Source organism: Bufo bufo, chromosome 7, assembly GCF_905171765.1.
Source record: "Bufo bufo chromosome 7, aBufBuf1.1, whole genome shotgun sequence".
NCBI classification, from domain to species: domain Eukaryota; kingdom Metazoa; phylum Chordata; class Amphibia; order Anura; family Bufonidae; genus Bufo; species Bufo bufo.
In genome coordinates, this window is record NC_053395.1 from 14,156,771 (window position 1) to 14,177,296 (window position 20,526).

The window sequence follows — 20,526 nt, forward strand, 5'->3', positions numbered from 1 at the left end:
ACAAGCTGCTCTAACCTGTTGTGTGCTTCTGCTGCTGCGTGAGAGTGACTTAGTGGCGCGAAGCAGGTAGCGTGTGATGTCAGTGGGATGTGACAAATTGAAATGTGAGTGCAGGCCGATTTTTTTTTGTAGGGTTACTTAAAGTGCCAGTACCTGCCGTTTGCCATTCTGCCAATAACCTCAGAAAAGGAGGACTTCTGGCCGGACGGAGGACCAGGAGTCTAAAAACCGGACGGTCCGGCCTAAAACCGGACGTCTGGCCACTTGGCCTATGCGGGCTGCTGGGCCTATTTTCATGCAGGGGCCTGGAGCTGCAGCTCCATCCGCCCCTACGTTAATCGGGCCCTGGCAGGGCGGTATGTTTTGCTACCTTAGCCAGCGGTGCGTCCACTCTGGGAATGGATTCCCAATTGGCGCAATCTTCCTCATTAAAAGGATAGCGCCTCTTGATACCCCTAGGAATGAAAGATCCTTTATCTGGCTTCTCCCATTCTGACTTGATTAATCTTTGATCTTTGAATATTATCTGGAACTAGTACTAGAAAATGAAAGTATTCTTAGAATTACCAGCCACTTCCCTGTTACTCGGGATCATAGTACACCAACCTTATTACAAGTCAGAGAATTCCAGGATCAGGGAACAACATTCAGTTGACAGCAAGTCCTCCAAGAAGTTACGGCCCCGAAGAAGTGAGAGAACTGTCTAAAATGGACATCGTAAGGAAACTTCTCTTCCTCCTGCTCCTGTCCCGCTCAGGTCAGTGCCATTCCTTCTCTTTCTCCACAAGGAATAAACAAATCAATTTAACCCTAGAGCAGGGGTACTCAAGTACTTTTTGTAAAGGTCCACATACCTGAGTCTGCTGTAGGATGAAGGTCCGAGCTGCAAAACATAAAAATATATAAGGAGGGACAACACCATTGACGTGTAGCGCTGCATTATTATTATAATTATATATTTTTTACAATAATCCACACCTCCAAGCCCCCCTAATCTCATTTCTGCTGACCAAACAGTAAGAATGTCCTTTCAGTGCCCCCTAACAATAATGATGTTCCTTTAATGTCGCTTAGAGATTATGATATGCCTTTAGTGCTCCACAGAGTATGATACCCATAAGTGTACCCTCACAGCAGTGTGATCCCTTGGTGCCCCCACACATTATGATGCTCCTTAGTGCCCCTGACACATTGCGATGCATCCTTAGTTCCTCCCCACAGAGTAAGAATACCCTAAGTGCCCCATCACAGTACTAATGCCCTATCTGTGCCCCTTCACAGTTGTAATGCCCTCTTTGTGCCCCCTTCACAGTAATAATCCTCATTGTGCCCCTTTCATATTAATAATCCCCATTGTGCCTCCTTCACAGTAATAATGCCCCTTAATAGTAGTAATGCCCATTGTGCCCCCTTAATAGTAATAATGCCCATTGTGCCCCCTTAATAGTAGTAATGCCCATTGTGCCCCCTTCACAGTAATAATGCCCATTGTGCCACATTCACAGTGATAATGCCCTCTGTGCCCCCCCCCCTCCATAGTAGAAATACCCATTGTGCCCCCTTAATAGTAGTAATGCCCTCTGTGCTAGTAATGCCCATTGTGCCCCCTTCACAGTAATAATGCCCTCTGTGCCCCTTTCATAGTAGTAATGCCCTCTGTGCACTGTGCTCCCTTCCGAGTAGTAATGTGCACTGTGCCCCCTCCATAGTAGAAATGCCCATTGTGCCCCCTCACATTGGCAATGCCCATTGTGCCCCCTTCATAGTAGAAATGCCCATTGTGCCCCCTCCATAGTAGAAATGCCCATTGTGCTCACTTCACATTAGCAATGCCCATTGTGCCCCCTCCAGAATAGAAATACCCATTGTGCCCCCTCCAAAGTAGAAATTCCCATTGTGCCCCCTCCAAAGTAGAAATGCCAATTGTGCTCCTTCTAGAGTAGAAATGTCCATTGTGCCCCCTTCACATTAGCAATGCCCATTGTTCCCCTCCAGAGTAGAAATGCCCATTGTGCCCCCTCCAGAGTAGAAATGCCCATTGTGCCCCCTCCAGAGTAGAAATGCCCATTGTGCCCCCTTCACATTAGCAATGCCCATTGTGCCTCCTCCAGAGTAGAAATGCCCATTGTGCCCCCTCCAGAGTAGAAATGCCCATTGTTCCCTCCTCCAGAGTAGAAATGCCCATTGTGCCCCCTCCAGAGTAGAAATGCCCATTGTGCCCCCTCCAGAGTAGAAATGCCAATTGTGCCCCCTCTGTGTTAAATAAAGAAAATTAAAAAAAAGTACCTACTCACCTTGTCCCGTTCCTGAAGCTCACAGTCCCCTCTCCCCTGCAGACACAGATCGCGCTGCAGCACTATGTGGGCGGAGCTTATGCAGATTTTGGGGCTTCCGACTCCACCCACAAAGGCCGGTAGCGCGATCTGTGCCTGCAGGCTGAATGGTGGAGCAGGGAGAAGTCTTCCTGCTTCACCATTCTGTGCGCTGCCGGCCTGAGGGAGAGGAGGAGCGCGGGGAGCTGAGTGGTGAGTGACAGGACCCAGCTCCCTGCGCTCCAGCAATGAGCGCTTCCATCTGTATTGATGGAAGTGCTCATTGCTTCTAGGCTCTGGCATCCCCTGAGAGCCGGCACCCTTAGCACGCCACTGCATGCAGGGGTCCAGACAGCTGGCAACCGTCCTCTACTTGAGTACCCCTGCCCTAGAGGGATCATGTTCCTTCCTGATCTGTATTAGGGTACGGCCACGGGGTCAGGTTTCTGCATGAAGTTTTGGAAGACAAAAATCAGGATCATAATAGAAGAGAAAGTGTAAAGGACACATATGACTTATGGCCTTTTTAATTCACCCCTGTTTCCGCTTCCAGAACTGTACCAGGAACCCTGACCGTGTGGTCCTACCCTCAGAGTATCTTCGCATATCAGATTTTTGACATGGGATGCGTGAACATACCCTTACACTTCTGTATCTGCCTCGGCCAGTACACTAAGGATTGATGTGATGGTTTTGTCACTTCCGTAAACCCTGTCCGTTATTACAGATGTGTTAGGCTAGGGCTAAGCGGCGACACATAGGGCACAAACTACACTGCAACATGTGTCGCACGACAATTTTTATAATGATAGTCTATTGCGACACGCTGCGACTGCGACGCAACAGTCGCAGAAAAATCCATCTTGAATGAATTTTTTGCTACTGTCGCGTCGCAGTCGCAGCATGTCGCAGTGCGACACCATAGACTATCATTAATGTTGCGCGACATTGGTGCGACAAAATGTCGCGTGACACATGTCGTCGTGTAGCCTTAGCCTTAACCCTTCATTTTGTGGTGTGGATTTTGCTGTGATTCCCAGTGCTCTATCAAATTTTTGGTAGGGCAGAGAGCCGGATTATCCCTTCCCTCTTCTTTTTTTATTTGTACACCAGGTGATTTTTTTGTGATGAGCGGTAGGGGCTATATTCGAATTCGCAATATTTCACGAATATTTGGGTGAATATTCGTCATATGTTCGCGAATTCGAGATTTTTTTCTTGATTGCAAAAAATCGGAAATGTAATATTTGCGTAATGCGTGCGAAATACAGGCGTGGGTCACTTTTGCTACATTTTCCAAGCTGCTAGAAGTTTCCTGAGACTGGAGAAAATGGTTGGCACGGCAGAACATTAAAAATGGTTTTATATGCAGTTAGAGTGCTCCAATATATTCGCGATTGCGCTAATCGGCACTAATGATGCGAATATTTTGGTGCAATACGTGAAAATTCACATTTTAGCAGGTCTGCATGTATGTATGGACAGCAGAACCTATCACACTACCTAACGCCCTGCACTGGAACAGCTCCACTATATCAGGATATAACCTACACTGACTATCTGTATTATATAGATAAGCTAACTATCTAATGTCATGTGGAAAGCACCGAGCACAGCAATGTCACTGCTCTCTCTTTCTCAGAACTTTAAAAACTTAGAAAATGGCTGCTGGGGAGGTTCTTATATAGTAAGGGGTAGGCAACTTTCCTATTGGTTGCTAGGGATGTTGCTAAGCTGTGACAAAGCATTCTCATTGGCCCACAAGTAAGAAAGGAGGTTACTGATGAAAAAAAAAACTAGAATATTCGAAATTCCGAATATATATAACTAAATTCTAAATATTTGCGAATTCTTGAAGTGCCGATATTCACGATTAATATTCACTATTCGAATATTCGCGCCCAAAACTAGTGATTTTATGAACTTTCATAATATACTTTATTGGGAAAATCAGCTTCCCTTTAAAACTGTGCCTGAACTGCAGCCCCTTTGCTAACACTAGCCGGGTGTTAGGGCTCATGCACACGACTGCAAATTGCAGATCTGCAAAACACAGATACTGGCCGTGCGCATTCCCAATTTTGCGGAACAGAACAGCCGACCCCTAACAGAACAGTCCTATCCTTGTCCGCAATGCCGACACTAATAGGACATGTTTTATTTTTTTGTGGAATGGGCATGCGGACATACTGGCACGGAACGTACACAAAGTCATTTCCGTTTTTTTGTGGCCCCATTGAAGTGAACGGTTCCGCATGTGGGTCGCTAACAAAAATGGAACGGATACAGACAAAAAATAGGTCAGGTTAGAGTCGCGGCCTGTCTGCTGCTGCCGGAAAACCAGATGTACAATTGTTTCAGTGTATTGAGGTTTTCTTTAATGGATTCTTCTGCTCCTGTCCTGTGAAGCTGCCCGATTTCACAGCTCTCCCCTTGTAAAGCAAGCTCACTAACTAACCAGGGAAGTGGAGATGTCAGTGACTGGTTTCATCAGGCACCAAGACAGGAGAATGCATCCTAAAAAAAGCTGATGCACTGAAACACTGGAGCATCAGGCTTTTTAGCAGCAGTGGACAAGCTGTTCAGCCTGTACAGGACTAGTTCAGCATCTACTGAGCACTGAAGTCAGATTTCCCCTTGCTACCGACGGTTGCTGAGGGCATCGGGGCTGCTGTTCAGCTTTAACGCACAAGAAAGCTGAATTTCATAATAAAGTATACTGAAAATGTGAATTAAATTGCCTGCAAATATATCTGGTAATTCACACCATTATTTTATCTATATCAGTACAACCAATGCTGATCTCTAGTGTCATTTTTACTTTTTTTTAGCTTCTTTACTCACCCCTCTACAGCTCTGGTCTCTTCCCTTCCTGTGGGTGGGCAGCAGCTCCTCCAGTGTGACCCACAAGCTCTTGCCTGTATGAGGCGTACATTGTACTCAGCAAACCTTCCGCCCCTCCACAGAAAATAGTCCCTTATGCACGGCCTCAGTTATTCCTGTAATAAATAGCACAATGCGATGTGTGGTTATCTAATGACTATAGACACGTTCTTGTCCACAGTGTCCTCACTTCAGCTGACTGGACCGTCCGTACATGCAGCCAGGCTGGGATCTGACGCTCTGGTTCCTTGCTCGTTCACAGTGGATAAACCTCCTGTAGATCCCAATCTTCTAACAATCTACTGGAGGTTTTTCGATAAGGAAATCCTGAGCTATAATAAAACTGTGATGACGACATCTTCTAGATATTCCCTGAGCACAGAAGCATTAATGGCGGGGAATGCCAATCTGACTATTTCTAATATACAAATACACGATGGGGGAATGTACAAGTGTTCAGTGATGTACGGCTCAGAGAAGAAGGAGAAGGAGCTCCGGCTGGACAGTGGAGGTGAGTCCATTACATCCATAGATTTATCCTAAATAAGCTTTGTTACAGTTTCATCGTTAGTGATGTCTTTAACCCATAGCTGATCCAGAAAAAGCAGATACCCAGGGTTGGTCGGCAAGGGGTGACTCGCTGCATTTGAGTAGGTCTCAGTTTCCTAGCATCCAACATAGTTGCCATCTCTGGTAGACCATATATCTGCCTAGAGCAGCCCTGACCATCAGACCAGCCAGCCCAATAGCACCAGCGAAGCCCGCATAACTTTTCCACTGCTTGTTGGGGAATTCAATCAACTCTCCAGGGATCATCATTCTGCTGTGAACTATTCACAGTCTGCGGGCTCTGTGCTAAACTTCTGGTCTCCCTAGAACCATCTGGCCTATACCTCTCTCCAAGAGCCCGTCCAGGGATGGTGCACTCAGTGCGCCCCAAACTCCTCCAGCTATCCACCAGCGACCCTAAGGCCAGAGCTACAACGACATGTGTCACGCGACATAAAGGGTACAACTACACTTCAACATGTGTCACGTGATATTCATGTCGCGCTACATATTTTGTAATGCTAGTCTGTGGTGTCGCACTGCAACATGCTGTGACTATGATGCGACTGCGACACGACAGTTGCCCAAAAATCCATCTTGGGTGGATGTTTTGCGACTGTCGTGCCCCAGTCTCAGCATGTCGCATGATGCCGTGCAACATCATAGACTAGCATTACAAAATATGTACGGTAGTGCGACATTGGTGCGACAAAATGTTGCACGACACATGTCGCGGTGTAGCCCTAGCCTGGGCTGAGACCTACTGTAGCTCTTGAGCCTTGGCCTAGATTTGCTCCTGTATCCAGGCCTCTGCTTCATCCTTCTAACCCATCTGTTCTCCATTGTGTCCAGCAGAAACAAAGTAGGCCTCCAGCCTCCCATCACAGGCCGTCTGCTCACGTCTTCATAAAGAGCCTCCAGACTGCTGCATATAGGTTTTATCATTTAACCCCCAGGCACCTTAATCCAGAAGAGGTATTTTTTAAACTTAGTCTCCATTACTGCAGGATTTGTAGCATATAGAGACAGCTTCCAAATCAGTGAGGCCTGTTGATAGAGGGGCAAAATCTGACCGAACAAAGTGCCATGTGACAATGCAGGCTTTTCTGACCAGCCGAAAGGGCACAGGAGTAAATGCCTGGTAAATGACTGCGTTTAGAGGCACTGTGACGCCCTGTTAGTTATGATCTACCTCCACAGAAATAGAAACCCTGTTAGCGTCAAGTTATTAATATCCTCTATGGGCTCCACTACAAGCTCGGATTCCTTCACCTGTTGCAGTTGCTTAAAGAGGCTTTGTCACCAGGATCAACCCTATTAAACCAGGAATACAGCCGGGTAGGGTTGATGTAGCCTATGCTGTTTGAGCACAGCTCCGGCGACGCGCCTGGTGCTCCAAACACGCCCTCGTCCCCTTCACGTCTAGTGCTGAGTTCTTGCGCCTGCACACTCATTAGCTAACACAGCGTGCGCACCATGTCTTCTGCTGCTTACCAAGCAGGGCAGATGATTAGGACGCATGAGCTGTTGACGTCACTATGCCTGGAAGTGTAGGCAACTGCAGATAAAACACTTCCGGGTGTATGATGTCAACAGATCGTGCGCAATGAACATCTTCCCTAATCGGCAAGACATGGTGCCCATGCACCGTGTTAGCGAACTGGTGCGCTGGCATGAACTCAACGCTAGACGTGAAGTTTAGAGCTGTCAATCTAAGGGGAGGGGGGTGTGTTTGAAGCAATGGATTGTATTGAGCACCAGGGGCGTCGTTGGAGCGGTGCTCCAACCTCCTAAGCCCGCCTCTTGGTGCTCCAATGGCTAATTTGCATACAAATTTATAAGTGTACATTTCTCCACAACGCCAGCACCTAGAAAGAAAAGACAGGTATCGTTTTACTCAGCTACATCAACCCTACCAGACTTTATGCTTGGTTTAATAGGGTTGATCCTGGTGACAGAGCTTCTTTGATGTTTATATTTATTTACTGAGCGAAGAGCGTTGGTGCCTCATGACGACTATGTACAATCTGATCCACAGAATGGAAAACAGGCAGGGAAGTTGGGACATCTACAACACTGCCCCGTGTTATATTTGTATTCCTATTTAGTGAACTTTATACTCTTGTTGGGAAGGTTCAGGAGAGAAGCCCATAGATGTCCAGTTACTGAACTGGAACAGAACATGTTTTCTCATCAGCGGAATATATGTCAACTGAAGCCCCCCAAATCTGATGTGGTGCCACCTTAATACATGCATTTGTCTGAATCAGATTATATGCATAAGCAAATGTTGTAAGTGGGAGATGTCCTGTTCAACTGTGAAAAACCACAATGCTGGAGTTCTTCTATTATTACATAGACACATCTGTCGACCGTGTACCGGGGTGGGCGCCTCAGGATACAGTGAAGTCATGAACGAGGAAAGCAACCCCAACATCAGCTTTTGCCAAAACAGAATTTTACTTAAACGTGGTAATGAGCACAACCACAAATGCTGGGAACATACAATAAATTTACATACACCCAGCCCGAAGGCTGAGACACTTGTGCTACACAGCGTGGCACCCTCCAATGGATGCAAGAGGAAAGCATGGTAATTTACCTACTAGTGGGCACAACTAAACTGCCACACCTTACCTGTTATTACCCTAAAAATATTTCTGAATGAATCCCCCTGGGTCGTCCCCCTCTGATCCTTCAGGGAAGCCTATCAATCGGATATTTCCTCTACGTGCCCTGTCCTCCAAGTCAGTTAGTTTTTCCTTAAGGGCCCGATGTTCTTCACCTATCATCTCACTTTTTTTTCCCAGTAAAGAGACTTCGTTTTTAGTGGCCTTTAGAGATAATTCGGTTTCTTTAACTCTGGAGCGAATTTTATCCATATCGTCCCGGATAAAAGAAATATCAGATTGCATTGAGCCCACAGTAGTTGTTAATGTTCCTAAAGCTTGGTTGGTTATTTTTAAGGCCTCTAGAATGTCCCCCAGTTTTTGCTCGATTGTTTCCATACGGATATATATCTGATTATCTATAGGCTCTTTTTCAATATTATCAGGGAGCGCTACCACATTTCTGGACTCTTCCCTTTCCTCTAGGCGGGTGGCGGATTTCAATGTACCTTTTGTTTTTGTGGGGGAGGATTTTAAGTACCTCTCTATATTGGATTTAGGACTTTTCCCTTCTGTGCCTTTAGGGGACATAGTGCCCAGAGATTTCCTATTTGTTGTTTTAGGGGCCATGTTCGGATCTTTTTTTATTTTTTATTAAACTATCACAAATGTTCTATCACTTAAGGTTAGATCGCCAAAAACAGATTCTGCCTAAACCGTGAAAAATTAAGAGTCCTCCCCAACTCCGGGACACCTTCAAGCAGACCATTAGAACGTGTTTTGGATCCTTCTATAAAAACACGCAAATCATCAGCAATGTTCAGTTTGGTCAGTTTGTTAGTATTGTTAGTGACCCAACCAATATACCCCACAGTTAATGGCCTTTGGCCTATAACTTAGTAGTTAGCAATTAGTGGTACAATTATTCAACTAAGCCCATGGCTTCCACCAAACTTGCCCGTCCTTGGCTCAGACAGTTGAAGGGTCAGGATCCGCCGCGTGATTTCGGGTCTCAGATGGTTGCTGTAATCCCCTTCCACCGGCGTCTCTATAGCCTGCTGCTCTGGGGAAGCTTCATAAAGTCCGTGCGCCGGCCCGGAGTTAGTCACAGGCTCATATGTATCGTGGTCTCCTGGGGCAGCTGCCTTCTCCTCTTGCCGGTCAGTAACACACCTCACACCAGAGTCGGGGTGCAGCTCCTTCAGCTGGTGATGCGCCGCATCGGCCGCCTGCGGTACCCTCTCACAGCCCGCAGTGCACCTGGTCCATGCGTCGCACCGGCCTGGAGTTCTTGCGAGCTCTTGCGATTGTTCATGCGCCGAACAGGGCGCCAGCGAGGCACTCTCACCGCTCGCTGTGCGCTCAACACCGCCGAACTCCCAGCACAGTCAAACTATTCCTGGTCACCACACATCAGTAGAGGGAGCCTGCCAGCCGGTCCAAAGCAGGTACCATGCCGCTAGCCCTCTCAGCGTCACCGTAATGCGGTTGGTAAAATGATACGAGCGCCAAGGGAGAGGAGGCGTGGAGGCTCAGAGCAGCGGAGGGGCGGAGGCCCGCAGCACGCCCTACGTCATGCTGCACGCCAGCCCGTGGTTACCCTAAAAATATAAGTATAACTGGGTGCGTGGTGCGGGCTAGTCTGCGGTGCAGCACAACAGCTTACAATCTTACAAAGCTCTACAGTATCCCCCCTCCCATAACTGGTCGTGTAGCACCTGAGTGCCTGAGTATTCCTTCTGAGCAAAACGCCAGCCTTGCTTCAGTTTGTGGAAAGTTTATCAGCTCTCCAGTGTGAAATATCCCTTTAAATTATGGAGTCCTTGCAATGAACAATAGCAACACTAGTCGCCTGACACAAACAGAGACCCTAACTAGCTAACTACAGGCCTGGTCTCAGTCTCTAGACGCCAACACTTTAACGAGGTGCGTGCACGATCTTACCAATCCGGGTCTGCTCTGCATCCGCTGGTCACTCTGAACAGAACAAATGCCTATCCAACAAGCATGTGGTCCCGCAGTGTATGTAGCTTTGTTCCTCAGCTCTCATCAGCGTTCCTGGAAGCAATCCTCATTCCTCTGGTCAGGATAGGGTCTTGGACAGGATCAGCTTCACTTAGCTGCAGCTCTGGTCACTGAGGGATGCTCTCCCACCTGGATGCCGTCGGATCCTCTGCTGACACAGTTCCTCAGTCTCAGCTCCCTCTAAGATGGCTGCTTCCTTTCTTTTCCTCTCCAGGCTCTGTGTAACTCCACCTCTCATGAATATGGAAATATAAGCAGTCTGTAGCTGTGTTTAGGAAACAGCGGCATCTTGTGGCCAAACAGCAGAATGTCAGTCCAGATCATTTAATTTAATCTACACAAACAGTTTTAAGACAAGGAGAGCTGTTTCCCCATCTCACACATCACATTCAGTAGTTTTGCATAGCATTTAATACCCCCTGGTCTCTATCAACAGCGTCTCAGTATTGTAAAACCAGGGCTTCCTGACCTGTTTTGGGACCCCCTTGATGGGACACCTCCCAAAGATAAATTCACTCGCTCTTCAGTAAGTATTGGAGTTCGGGTATCTTCCACACTTTGGAGAGACAATTAAAGGACTTTAATATTGTGTAAAAAATATCTAGACGGAAGCCGCACCTTCAGGACACCTGCGATAGAGGCACGCTCCAAAGTAAAAAATCATTTCACAGTAATGCACATAATAATGGAATGGATAAAGCTATGTGTGCACTGCTCTCCCCAGCCACTACATAGCATTGTCAGCAGTACTCCATGCACAAAACTGCTGACAGACTCCCTTTAACATCCCTCCCCCCTTACCCAGGAGCATCTAAAAGGTACCAATCATGATAGATTGTTAGATCCTGGCGGCAGCCTTGACTGTCAGCAAGTGGCAAGCGGCAGTTTCAATAGCAACCAGGCCGGAGTTCAGAGTTCAGAAGTGCCAGCCAATTAGATGCGTATCATGTCATGCAGGTCACATGACTCATGGTGCATCATGTGACCGGGGGGGTATTTAAACAGGCAACTGGTGGCTGTGATTTGGTCTGTTAAGCCTCACTACCTTGTTTGTCTCATTGTTACTCTCTGTTTTGGACTTTGTTTTTGGGCTTGCCTCCGATTGCCGATTTTTCCATTATGTGTCCTGTTCCCGGACTTCTGCTGTATCTGGACTCATGCCTCTGTTTGCGTTTGGACCTTTACATGATCCTCTGTGTTTGACCTGGCTTGGTATCGTTAAGCCTCTTTCACACGGGCGTCATGTTTTTGGCCCGGATAAGATGCGTGTGCGTCGCAGGAAAATGCGTGATTTTTCCGCGCGAGTGCAAAACATTGTAATGCGTTTTGCACGCGCGGGAGAAAAATTGCCATGTTTGCTACCCAAACCTGGACTTCTTCACAGAAGTTCGGGTTTGGGTTAGGTGTTGTGTAGATTGCATTATTTTCCATTATAACATGGTTATAAGAGAAAATAATAGCATTCTTAATACAGAATGCTTAGTAAAATAGCGCTGGAGGGGTTAAAAATAAATAAAAAATAATTTAACTCACCTTAATCCACTTGTTCGCGCAGCCCGGCTTCTCTTCTGTCTTCTTCTTTGAGGAATAGGACCTTTGATGATGTCACTGCGCTCATCACATGGTCCATCACATGATCTTTTACCATGGTGATGGTTCATGTGACGGACCATGTGATGAGCGTAGTGACGTCACCACAGGTCCTTTTCCTGTGCACAGCAAAGATGAAGACAGAAGAGAAGCCGGGCTGCACGAACAAGTGGATTAAGGTGAGTTAAATTATTATTTTTTTAACCCCTCCAGCCCTATTGTACTAAGCATTCTGTATTAAGAATGCTATTATTTTCCCTTATAACCATGTTATAAGGGAAAATAATAATGATCGGGTCCCCATCCCGATCGTCTCTTAGCAACCGTGCGTGAAAATCGCACTGCATCCGCACTTGCTTGCGGATGCTTGCGATTTTCACGCAGCTCCATTAACTTCTATGTGGCCTGGGTTGCGTGGAAAACGCACAAAGAGGAGCATGCTGCGATTTTCAAGCAACGCACAAGTGATGCATGAAAATCACCGCTCATCTGCACGGCCCCATAGAAATGAATGGGTCCGGATTCAGTGCGGGTGCAATGCGTTTACCTCACGCATCGCACCCGCGCGTAAATCTCGCCCGTCTGAAAGAGGACTTACTCTTTTTGTCTATCGATTTGGCACTGTTGTACTCCTTCATCCTGGTTTGCTATTTCCACCTGTCATTTTAGGCGCCTGTCTGTCATTACATTTTTATTCTATAGGCCCCTGCACCTAGTCAGGAAGGGGTTGCCGTCCAGCAGCCCAAGAAGCCCCTTGGGCATTGGCCCACCAGGAAAATTCCCTGTGAGGTCTATGGCCAATCCGCCCCTGCCTGCTATCACCGAGGTACTACAAGAAACAAAGCGGTTTCTTAATGTGGACAAGCTGAAGACACAGATGTAAAGAAGTGTACGCCAACAAATCTTTCCAGATATGGAGAACTTTTATTGGTCCCTTTCTAACATCGAGTGAGATCCGACTGCTCATGACTCTCTTCTGATCCACTACACGGCATCTGACATCTTATTTAGGAGGCTCTTTAGAAAAATATAAAATACAAAGTTACATGAATATATATATGGATGGAGGTGCTGGGAAAAACCGTGGTTTGTTTCCTATAAAATGTTGACTTTAGGCATCCAGCAGGATATAGTTGTAACAGCGGCTGCTGTACGCCGCTGTTCCCCCGCTTACCGCCGTGGACCTGGGCGCCGTGCTCAGCGGTGATCCTGCCGTCCACCGCTCCAGTCCTGGGCTCTGTCACTGTACATGCTGTAGTTCTGAGGATTCCGCTCCACCGGTTCCACGCAGCCCTGGCCACAGCATGCTTGTTGCTTGTGTCTGTTTACACTGCCCTAGGGGCGGAGCGTATCACTCCCTGGGCTGCATGAGTTGGGTCACGGGACCTCGCTGACCAACCCAGGCTCTCCTGTAGGTACTAAGATGGTTCAGCCCCCTTCCCAGATGCCTCAGTGTCAAGGTCCTTGAGTTTGCTGGTTCCTGATACTCTCGTGTGCTCCTGATCTATACTTCGTCCCTGGACTCTGCTTATCGTCTGTTCCCTGCCTGCTTGCTTCGTCTCTCCTGTTGCTGATCTGGATTTCCTGACCTGTGCCGTCTGCCCTGACCTATTGCCTGTCTGACCACGTCTCTACCTTATCCTTCAGTCCTGCATCGTTGCTCCTGGTAGCGTCCCTGCCTGCCTGAGTACGCTTGTACTTCCGGTAGCTACTCAGGTATCTCAAGCTGCCACTGACTTGGGGATTGCTCTTGGAGTAGCCTCTGGCAACGGCTCAAGTCTATCCTCACCATCTGAGGCTCTAGTGAAAACTAGGTAGTTTCTTAGACATGCCCCTCCAGAGCATAGCCAGTCAGTGGCACAGTGGGTTCACACCCGCTGATCCGTGACAATGGGTTGGGGGACGGTTATAGTACTCTTTACTTAGTTTTTTTCTTTACTTGTATAATAGAATAGAGTCCAAAAAAAATAAAATACATTGAAATTTAGAAAAAAGGTCAGAGACTTGAGACAAAGGACTCCATGGTGCAATCGGTTTCAGCATTGGAAGTGTCTGAGTTTTGGGTGGAAACTGCAGGGAGGCTGATAAAAAATAAATAAAAAGAAAACTTCCACTCACCTTCCATAACCCTGTCCGATTCAGCACTGCCGCTCCCTTCTCTCCCCTGGGCTGCTGCCATGATGTAAAGTTTTAGATGCAGTGGTGACCTCCCGTATACTGCTGCAGCCAATGAGACTGTGGAGGCCAGTGATTGGCTGTAAGTAGTCACATGTGGTATAGAGGACATCACCACTGCAGCCAAGAAATACATAGCTGAAGCCTGGCTAAGAGGACAGAGCGGTGGCACTGAATTGGAGAGGACTCAGCAAAGTGAGTTAAAAGGGGTTAGAAGAACATGGCTTCTGCGTTCCATAAACAGCACCACATCTGTCCACAGGTTGTGTGCGGCATTGATGCTCAGCCCCATTCACTTCAAAAGAGCTGAGCAGTAATACCAGACACAACTCACGGACTGGTGTGGTACTGTTTTTGGAAGAAAGCAGAAATATTTTTTATGATCCTGGACAACCCCTTTAAGTTTTTTATTTTATTATTATTTTATCAGCCACCCTGCAGTTTGCAAAGACAACCCATTAAAGCTTTGCTCACATCATCGTTGGAGTCTCAGTTGCAGATTCCTTCAAATATGCCTGACAACACGACGCAGAATGCCGCGTGATTTTCTTCAGTGAATTGCCTGCTTAGATTGCCTACTTTATACCTCATGCATCAGAATTTTCTGTTAAAATCCCTGCACAGTTTTGGAGCATGATGTCACATCTTAAACCACGCCCCTTTCCCATCAAACCACACCCAATTTTCGCTAAGCCCTAGTCAAGCTCAGTGGAAAAAGTGTTAAAAATTAGGGATGAGCGAAGTTCGGGTTCAGGTAAACTGTGAATTGCATTATTGATTCCGTTATCACAGACCATAACGCAATTCAAGGACGAAAGGCATAACGGAATGTCTTTAGAGGATGCTGGAGGTTGCTGACCCCCGACTTACAAACTTCCCCTGTATCACCTTGTAGTAAACTATATATGACACCTTTTTAACCTCTTCACTATATATAATATATATTACATTGCATTTTTATGAAAATGATAATTCTGTTCACATGTTTTTCAGCTCCTCCGCAGGTGACAATCACAGGTAAAACAGTTGTACTGAATGAGAAGAGCTTCCTCCGCTGCTCCGCCGCTGGATTCCACCCTCCGGACATTGAAATGAAATGGTTCAAGGGTGGAGAAAAACTGGAGGATAATGTTTTTACTGGTGAATCCTGGAAAAACCCAGCCAGGACCTATAACATGAACAGCACCGTGACTATAATACCTAGTGAGGAGGACAGGGAGGGGAACTTCTCATGTAGAGTCCAACATAAGTTCCTGCAGGAGCCTCTCCAGGAAGACTTCCGTCTGCTGTATGAGGGTAAACCTATTATTAATAAAGGGATTATCCCAGACTTGGCCTGTACCAGGGTGTGGGTCCTACATTCGGCAGCTCTGCCAATCAGCTTTTTGAAGGGGTCATGGTACTCTGCATCCCTATCATGGTTAACCAGGTAGAGCTCAGTACTCTTAGTAGCGTCTGTGCCTCGTATTACAGTTTATTGACAGGAGTGAGCTGTAATATCTTGCTATCAAAAGTACTGAGCTGTACCTGGGAAACAATGGCGGGGGTGCTTCTGCCCCTTCAAACAGTTGTCCAGCAATGTTGGATTTTTTTTGCGATTGTTGAGATGTATTTGTGGGAACTTGAGGGTCACAACACGATCTCCATTCACTTACATTATTAGCGATTCAAGCAGTACTGCAAAGTGTTCTTTGGTAGCACCGACCAAGTAGTCATGTAACCCCAGCCTTAGTCTATCAATCCAAAAACACGACTGACCTTCAGACCAACCTAATTAAATGGGTTGTGCACCTTTGGAGGTGGAAGAGGAGTGGCAAACCCCTCTTCCTTGGTAGTCCTATAAAGGGAGACAGACTTACCTGCGTCTTGGCGCTGGCTAATTCTCTCCCAGGCTCAGCTCCTCTGCTGGGCTCCTTGTATATAAGCTTCCTGTTTGATGCTGCTGCAGCCAATCACTGGCCGCAGTGGCAACCTCCTCCCCTTGCATCATAATAAATGCATGACCATTTATTATGATTGACTGCGGTGGCGTCAAATAGGAGATTTACTTCCAAGATGCCCAGTGGAGCAGTCAAGGCCGGGGAGCGAATGAGAAGAAGATAAGTATACTTTCCTTCACAGGTCTGCTCAGGAGGAAGGAGAGAGAGGATTGCCACCCCCCCCATCCCCCAAAGGTGCACAACCCCATTTAAATTTAACAGGTGTTGCCTGAGAAAGATGTCCCTCGTGAAGATGGTGGAGAAGCGACTTCCACAATATACTAGAATATCCTTCGGAGGGCTCATTCACGCTTGCATTTGAAAAAGGGGATCAAATACAGAAGTACAATGAAATTCATTTTATTTTCATTTCCATTTTAGTCCCTATTAACTAATCTCTGTGCATCTAGACACTACACTAAAATGTGGCACACTTCAGTGCAATTTATTGCATCTAGTTCTTGAGAAATCTTATGCGCCTAATTCAAGAGGGAGCAGCACAATTCTGTTGTAAAATTCTGTCTTAAAGTGAGATGTTATAGAGTCAGAGAAAAGTGTCTGCCCCCGCAGCAGATTCATCATCCAGTCTGAGCCTCGGTGATAAATCTGGTGCAGGTCTAGATGTAGTCCTTTCACTTTTATCGGCTGTACGTGGTACCATACAGATCCGTGGAACATGCTGCATGAGACCTTATAATGGACATGTACACAAGGAAGATGACAGCGGCCATAGGTAATGATGACAACTATGTAGAAGTCTCTGCTCTCTATAGTTCTGTATCCTCTCTCATCTCCACAGACACAAGCTCGGCTGGGATCATTGCTGCCTGTTCTGTTATTGGGATTATTCTGATAGTTCTCATCGCTGGTGTTCTGTACTGGAAACTAAAACTGAGGAGGAAAGGTAATGTAGAGAGATGAGGATTACTGACGCGTCCGTGTGACCGTATAAAACAGATGGAAATCCATACTGCGGCTTTATGTTATGTCACTGTAAATGTAAATTGCCGTCATTTTATACTGATCTGACAGATAATGGAGTATTCATAGTAAGAGACTTCAAGGGTCCTTCTAAGCTGATTGATGGAGAGGAGGCCACCCTGTACTACACAGTGGACAACTGCCCCGAGAACCTGTGTGTAACCTGGATGATGAGAAGAGCTGGACAGGTCCAGGAGATCCAGACGTCTCAGATGAGAGAACATTCAGAAGAAGAAGAGGAGAGCTTACTGGATGCATCCTATGTGATCAGATCACAACGAGAGGGACATCAGTACTTATCATCACTGAGCTTCATACCCCATATGGAAAGACACAAAGATGTCACCTTCATCTGTAGAGGAGTCTACAAAAAGCATAATGATGAGAAGAAGTTTCACTGTAAGACCATTCATGGTGAGATATCACTTTTATATAACATCACATCATCAGGTTATATGTTACAGCCATCTCACTATAAGAGAGGACGGGAAGGTTCTTTAAAGCGCTGCAGAATATGTTGGCGCTATATAAAAATTATTATAAAGAATACAGAAAAACAACAAAGACGAGAATGAGTGGAAAGTTTGAACATGGTCACCCTGTTATAAAGACGGGGAGCAGATGACAATCATATACAAGTCATGTAAATGTGGAAGTACTCAGCTTTTCTCTTCTGTAATAGAAGTCTATTTAATATCCTCACTTCTATGTTTGACTCATTCTGTGCTTGATTTCTCAGTGAAGGCCAAGCTGTCACAGCCAATAATGAGAAGTCTAATGGACTCTGGAGAGATGAAGTATTTGCTCAACTTGGAGAAATTTTATCCTAAAACCATCAAGATTATATGGATTTGTGGAGTGGGAGAACCAGAAGAAGTCCTGTCATCCACTGAATCAGTGTCCGATAATCCTGACAGAACCTACAGCGTCTCCAGTGAGGTCAGAATTCCTGAGGAACGTCACAAGGATCCAGGGTTCAGAGTCCGAGTGACCTGGGATCATGAATCATTGGGAGAAGCAGAATCCAAGGAGCTCTCTATCCGAGACTCAGGTGAGAAGAAATGTTCTCTCCTCGCTGACCTCTAACACTGTTATATTCTGTAGACGTTATAAATGTACCTATGAATATACATCCTTCCTCACCATGCTTTCATGGAGGACACCGGCGGCAGTAATCTTATGTTTATAGCGGGGATGAGGCAGGAATCTGGGATCCTTGGGAGGTAAAACATTTTTCATGCCCTTTCACTTATAATAAGAAATATGAACTGGTATAATAAGCCACATCCTGACACAGGTGTGTAATATGAAGGTGGGTGATAACATTGTTCAAAAACTTTCCTGTGTCCTGTTCTGTAGATTACAGATGGACGCCAGTTGTAGAAGAGATCCAGATTCCCCGTCTACTTCATGGCACCCCGGCCACCCTGCAGTGTAATATCTCAGGGTATTTCCCGGATGCAGTCACTGTGAGATGGAGGAGACGTGCTGGAGATGAGATGTATGAAGAGACGGAGAACCAGAGGATAACATCCAGGAGAGCGGCCGATAACACCTGTAACTGTACCTCCAGTCTGACCATCACCCCCACACTGGAGACACATCAGGGGGCAGAATATATATGTCTGGTGGAGCATCCCACCCTGGAGACACCCATAGAGAAAACCACTGGGAGGCTACAAGTACTTGGTGAGTGCTGATATAATGTGGAGGCATAAAGCCGCCTCCACCTCTGGGTAAAAGGGTCAGTCTCATTCACTTACATTGGTTAAAACAACAAATTATCATTTTAGGAATCCTTCATTTAAAACCGCCAAACAATAGGTAGGCTCTATTCACATTATGTTTAGCACTCATGAAAGAAAACTCTCTTGATGTATAAAAAGCCCACATGTAGAGTATACCCCAGGAAATTATACAGGGACATGCAACATCCTAAGGCTTCCATGTTTAAAGAGGTTATCCCACAGAAAGTATTCCTCCTCTCTACACAGAACAGTTGATAAATAGGTACGTGTATGTCAACATGTGTTACACCGTGTCATGGTTATAGAGAGGGCACAGGAGCTGTGTCTGTGAGATCATCGGGGAAGCCGGACTCATGCTGTAACAACTGGGATCAGATAACTCCGATCCCAGCCATTTATCCCCTACAATACCACTGCATACTACAGCATCTACACCATGTGGGGATCCTACTGACAACCCCTATGGCATCCCTGCAATACCATCGCTGAGTGCTGATGGGCTGCTGAGCCAGAGTTAGGGCTTTACAGGACTCGTGCCGACAGACAACACTACACTGCAATACAACTAGCACCGGGAATTACTGAAGTGCTACAGTGAGACAAAAAACACAAAGAAATAACTTTACTAAATTGCAAAAAAAAGATACATGCTAAAAACCTTTTTCTGCTTTAATATGTAAAAAATATAAAATATGATAATGCACAAAATGTGCAAAAAAAGGAAAACATAAAAAACTATCAATATGGTGTTTCCAGTATCAACTGGCAGCATTAAGTGACACATCGCAGTGAACGGCAGCAAAATAAAATATAGAACTGATGCCCCCCCAACAAAAAAAAACATGAATGAAAATGTCCAATACATTATATGTGTGCAAAGCAGTTATTTCTCGAAGAGTGTGGTCTTAATAAATAAACACGAAAAACTATTGCAGAGGTAAGTGGTGGACATTTCATACTCTGTAGTCATTATACAGAGCAGATATATAAACTACAACTCCTTAAGGATGCTGACACACATTCAGGTTTTTTAAGCCAAAACCAAGAGTGGATTGAACAGTGGAGAAGTAGTATCTTTTCTTGATACTTTCTCTCCTCCTATGATCCACAACTTATTTTGGCTGCATCAAAAAGCCTGAAGGTGTGTCAGCATTAGGGATGAGCGAATCGACTTCGGATCAAACATCAGAAGTCGATTTGCATAAAACTTTGCTACCATACAGTACGGTGCGAGCGCTCCGTACAGTATTAGAATGTATTGACTCCGATGAGGTGAAGTTATTACTTTGCGAAGTCTCGTGAGACTTTGCATAATAACTTTAGAAATTGTTTTATACTGTAAAAAAACAATTTCCCGAACTCGGGTTTGGTTCCAAGGTACCACTCATTGGAGCCAATACATTCTAATACTGTACGAAGGGCTTGCTCCGTACAGTATTGAAACAAAGTTTTATGCTCATCGATTTTGGATGTTTCCTCCGAAGTCGATTCGCTCATCCCTAGTCAGCACCTTCACATGACTCAGACAGAGGGGCGGGGGTGAGTGCAGGCAGCGCTGGTCACGTTGGTCACTGAGTATAAATCTAGTGTAGAAGTCCACATTTAATAAGTGTGTAAATGTATATTTAATGTAAACACATTAGGCTCCGGTCCACACCGGGCTGTGAGGGAGCAG

At 46.0% G+C, this 20,526-nt stretch overlaps 1 protein-coding gene across 2 annotated transcripts in view; it reads left to right on the forward strand.

The window, feature by feature from the left end:
* Positions 1 to 672: 672 nt before the first annotated feature.
* LOC121007421 overlaps positions 673 to 20,526 on the forward strand; it is a 72,393-nt gene continuing 52,539 nt past the window's right edge. For both annotated transcript variants that reach the window (XM_040439340.1, XM_040439342.1), the window contains exons 1-7: positions 673 to 757; positions 5,377 to 5,706; positions 15,137 to 15,439; positions 16,922 to 17,026; positions 17,155 to 17,517; positions 17,843 to 18,154; positions 18,463 to 18,792. In XM_040439340.1, coding sequence (XP_040295274.1) covers positions 709 to 757; positions 5,377 to 5,706; positions 15,137 to 15,439; positions 16,922 to 17,026; positions 17,155 to 17,517; positions 17,843 to 18,154; positions 18,463 to 18,792 — 1,792 coding nt within the window. In that variant the 5' untranslated portion in view covers positions 673 to 708. The remainder of the gene's footprint in view (positions 758 to 5,376; positions 5,707 to 15,136; positions 15,440 to 16,921; positions 17,027 to 17,154; positions 17,518 to 17,842; positions 18,155 to 18,462; positions 18,793 to 20,526) is intronic.